The sequence below is a fragment of the Penaeus monodon genome, chromosome 13 (genome assembly GCF_015228065.2).
Source record: "Penaeus monodon isolate SGIC_2016 chromosome 13, NSTDA_Pmon_1, whole genome shotgun sequence".
NCBI lineage: Eukaryota > Metazoa > Arthropoda > Malacostraca > Decapoda > Penaeidae > Penaeus > Penaeus monodon.
The window spans coordinates 45,894,605-45,899,604 of record NC_051398.1 but is presented as its reverse complement, the minus strand read 5'-3'; the positions used below and the strand labels follow the sequence as shown (position 1 = coordinate 45,899,604).

The 5,000-nt window shown below is 44.4% G+C and overlaps 1 protein-coding gene across 1 annotated transcript in view; it reads right to left on the bottom strand.

Moving 5' to 3' along the window:
* LOC119579953 overlaps positions 1-5,000 on the bottom strand; it is a gene marked incomplete at its 5' end in the record, with an annotated part of 53,383 nt that overhangs the window by 407 nt on the left and 47,976 nt on the right. Inside the window, 1 exon segment of the mRNA XM_037927799.1 lies at positions 330-1,556. Within this exon segment, the coding sequence (XP_037783727.1) occupies positions 330-1,556 (1,227 nt within the window).

The window sequence follows — 5,000 nt, the reverse complement described above, 5'->3', positions numbered from 1 at the left end:
AGAGAGAGAGATAGACAGATGATATAGATAGATATACAGAGTAATACTACAAATGAATAGAATAATAACTATAATACTACAACATATCTACTACTACTACTAACAATAATAACAGCAGTGATGATGATATAACATGAGTCATCATGAAATAATAATATGAATAATCAGAGTAATACAGTAATAACAATAACTATAAAGGCAGCAAAATCTTTGTTACCAAAATAACAGCACTTACGCGAAATCGTTACCCACAGTACACAATTTCTCCTCCAGTCCCAACCCACTTCCTCCCACAATATGCAACAAACACAATACAACAATATATTTACCTGCTTGAGAGTTTTCGTCGGCGGCAGCACCCTCCGCGTCCTCCTGCGTGAGATCTCCATCCTCCGCTTCCTCCCTCTGTGCAGGACTCTGACACACAGCCTCAACGGAAGGGCATTTCTGAAGACTTTGTTCTTGGCTGACGGCGGAACTTGGGACTGGCGGCGCCTGACTCGGCCTTGCGTCCTCCGCAGTGGTGGGAGAGGGTCCTAAGTCCTCTGTCGCGTTTGATTTGTCCTTCCCTTCTGGATCCTGGACGCAACCTACCTCCTCCTCGAGTCCTGTACCTTGATCTTCAGGATTGGGAGTCTTCTCCTCGCTCGCTGGATCATTGTATTCGCATTCAACACTCGAAAATCTTTCTTCGCTCATGCTCGCCCGCGCCTTTGTCCTGAGGTCCTGCTTGGGCCTCGTGAAGTCAAAGACGCCCAGCAGGTGCTTGCCGTCTTCGAGGCTGATGATGGAGTCCGTTAGCGAGGGCAGCTCCGGGCTCTCCTCCGGCCGCTCTCCGCTCCTGAGGGCGTCGGCGTCGGCGGGGACGCCAGGACCCACGAAGTTGTATGTCCCCAGCACAGTGACCCCATCCTGCAGGCTGGCGTAGGAGTCGTCAAGGCTCTCTGGTCCCTCGGAAGGAGTGTTCGCCAAGGAAGAGGACTTCGCAGACCCCAGGAAGTTGAAGGTGCCGACCACATTGCGGCTTTTCGTGGATTCTGTCGATTCAAGAATGGCCGGGTCGTACTCTTCTTCAACATCGGAGAGCCGATATTTCGAAGCCGGATCCTTCACGTTTTCGCTTTTATTGTATGCTCGCCCATTCCCCAGTTTTTCTACACTTCCATTTTGTATGTCTAAGTTCCTGATACTGACAAAATATGGCGTTTCATTCTTAAAAGAACTTCCATCTAACTCATGCGAATTTATTTTAGTATCCCCCAAAATTACGGTCAATTCCGTTTTCTGCTTCTCGCGAATCATACTGTCATCCTTTCCCGTTTTCATTGATGCGGCGATCGGAGTTTCTTCGCTAATGCTACAATGATCTTCATGACTCCAGGACCTTGTAGCGGAATCCCTGTCAGAAACGCCAGGCCCCGCGAAATGCGAGTCAGGCGGAGTGGACTCTGTGGTGTGGAAAATCTCGAGCTCCTCGTCGCTGTCTGCGCCGTCGGCAGAGAGGGAGGAGGGAGAGGAGTCTGTCGCGCCGGCGTACATGCGCGAGACCGGCGCCTCTGGAAGGGAAAACAGGCATATACATTATGAAAGAACGTGGATGTAATGGGGGAACTGAAATCAAGTATGGCGTAAACTGCATATGGAGCGAACTAGAGATAAAGGACGCGCAGATACGATCAAAAGCCGACGTCTTTCATGTCAAGCAATACAGCGTTAAACAATCTCAAACTTTTACAAACTGATCCGGCAAAAAACAGGACAGTTACGACCATCTATTCCAACATATTTCGAAAAACATCCACACTGGCACCGCCATCTGATACCGTCTACAGTTACCTCGATGGTCTATTTTACGCCCCATATTTAAAGCCACGACTGAACTGACATGAAGGGTATATCTGGGTCATTTTCACCTTAAAAGAATACACTAGGTTTCTGCTACGGCCCACTCAGGCAAGCTACGCGAAGGCACGAATATGGCCACAGCAAGGAGCAACAGCAGATACATGTCATACACGCTCCACGCCATCCGCAAGCAGCGAGTCGGCAACCCCCTCTACTAGGTTCAAGCGAAGTACCAAGACGGGTAAAACAAGCATCATCCCTTCTTTTCCTTCCCTTACCCAGGTCCTCCGCAAAGCACTAGCCATTACAACGGGATACACGACGCCTCAAAGTGTCCTGTACCTTTTGGTCACCTACCCATCCCAGGCGAGCCCCCGGGAGGGGACCCAGGGATCGTTCTGGTGAGGGTCCTTGGGGATCCCAAAGGACGGACCCCAAGGCAGACCTTAGGGCGGGAGTCAGGGAGCACCCAAGGGCTGGTCCTGGGCTGCGCAGGACGCGCCGCTGAGGAAGGAGGCAAGAAGAGGATGCCTTTCAGTCACGCCGAGAGCCTCCCGGAACACCCGCGGCCCACAACACAAATCTGCTCGTTCTTATATAAATATGAATATATATATAATATATATATATATATATATATATATATTATATATATATATATATATATATGGGTGTGTGTGTGTATATGTGATATATATATATATATATATATATATATATATATATATATATGTTATATTATATATATATATATATATATATATATATATATATATATATATATACATATATACACACAAACACACACATACGTACAAATATACATACATACACGCACGCACGCTCATACACACTAATATTCATTATCCGCAGTACATTTTACCACAACCTTCCCTTCCTTAGCACACCTCCTGAGAGGACACGAGCTTATTACAATCCCCGCCCTCAATACACTCAAACAAAGACTCCGAAACAGAAACAACCGATCTTCCTTGGACCTGCATCGCCGCAATTCCATGAACAAGGAAGTCTCTGCGTAGCCATTCGTGTTCTTAAGCGAAGCACGTCAATCAAGCTTCACGAAACCGCATTAACAGCAGAAGACACACATCGCTCACGACGACACAAAGCGATTTATTGAAGCACTCAGCAATATCGGCTAAAAGGAGAGGAAGCCCGTGGTCTATTTATGACGGCGCTTCGCTCTTGCCAAACGATCCTCGCTTTATTGTTGTTTTTGTTGCATATGAAGAATCGTCAACAAAAGCAGTTATGTTGCAATGCGTGCCGGTGATCAATTGAAGTCGCGCTTCCTGTTTTCTGTCACTTGCAATAATGAATATGATGGCGATGATACTAATAGTTGTTGTTGTAATAATAATAGTAATAATAGTAATAATAATAATAATAATAATAATAATAATAATAATAGTAGTAGTAGTAGTAATGATAGTAGAAGTAGTTGTCAGTAATAATAGAGGATAATAATAGTAGTCAATAATGATAGTGATGATGATAATCGTAATCGTAATACTACTACTACAACTACTACTACTAATGATAATAACATTAATTATAATAATAATAATAATAATAATAATAATAATAATAATAATAATAACAATAATAATAATAGTAATCGTAATAGTCATAATAAAAGTAATAATAGTAATAGTAATAGTAATAATATTAATGACATTAATAGTTATAGTAGTAGTAACAGTAATTATAACAATAACAAAAACAATAGAAGTAATTCTACATCAAATAACACCGATACCAATAACAATAACAAATATCAACACACACACACACACACACGCACCACGCACACACACACACACACACACACACACACACACACACACACACACACACACACACACACACAAAAAAAAAAAAAAAACATAACCCCCCCTTTTTAAACAAACATCCGTCATCTTTTACAAGCCTCCTTTTCCCCTCTAATCTCCCCTCGGACGCAGCTGCACAGATTCTCCTCCTGCAGACAAGGAAACCCGAAACTGCAGACGGGCTTTTCCTTTCGCCTCACGTACGGGCGGGGCGGGGCGAGGAGGGAGGGGGGGGAGGGGCATAATGAGTGGGCGTGGTGGAGGGTGAATCTAGGGGGTCGGTAAGATTCCAGGAGGGAGGGGAGAGGAGGGGAGGGGAGGGGGAGGATCGTACGTTTCCTTCAGGATTCTCTTATTTTTTATTTATTTTCTTTATGAATATTGTATCTTTTTTTTTTTCCTTTTTATCATGTTTTTTTTTTATTTATGGATCTTGCATTGCTTGTGCTTTCTGGATTTTCCTTTTTATTTTTCTCTGGAATGCATTTTTTTTTTTCATCTGAATTTTGCCTATTGTTCTTTTTATCCAAAGTCTGTGATAACTTTCTTCTTTTAACAACTGGAAGAGGGAAGAGGGGAGGGAGGGAGAGACCAGGAAGGGGGAGAGAGGGACGGAGGGAGAGACATAAGGATAGAGGGACAAGGAAGAGGAGAGGGGGAGGGATGGGGACGGGAAATAGATAGATAGATAGGTAGATAAATAGATAGATAGAGAGAGATAGAGATAGAGATAGAGAGAAAAGAGTGATAGCATCAGAAAGAGTAAAAAAAAAAAAAAAAAATAAATAAAGAAAGAAAGAAAGAAAGAAAAATGCTAACTCAACCACACCGACACAGAGAGAGAGAGAGAGAGAGAGAGAGAGAGAGAGAGAGAGAGAGAGAGAGAGAGAGAGAGAGAGAGAGAGAGAAGAGAGAGAGAAGAGAGAGAGAGACATATATCATCATCTTCAGCGAACAATTCCCAGTAACACGAGGCCGATCGCACAGATTTGCAGGTGATATGATATCGGAATTGCCCCCCCCCCCCTCCATCGACCCCCACCTCCTCTGCCCCCTCACTCCACCTTAACCCTTACCTTTCTATTTTCCTCCTTCTTTTACCCCACGCGTTTCAACCCCATTTCCCTTCCACTTCCCCAATCCCTATTTAATATCCCTCACCCCCACCGCTACCCACTCCTACCCTTATTATTTACTTTCCCCTCTACCCTCTCTTCAACTCCATCTCTACCCCCAACTTAACCTCACCCCTCGCATCCCCACCCCCACGACCTCGCGCCTCATCCCCACCTCCAACCCCCC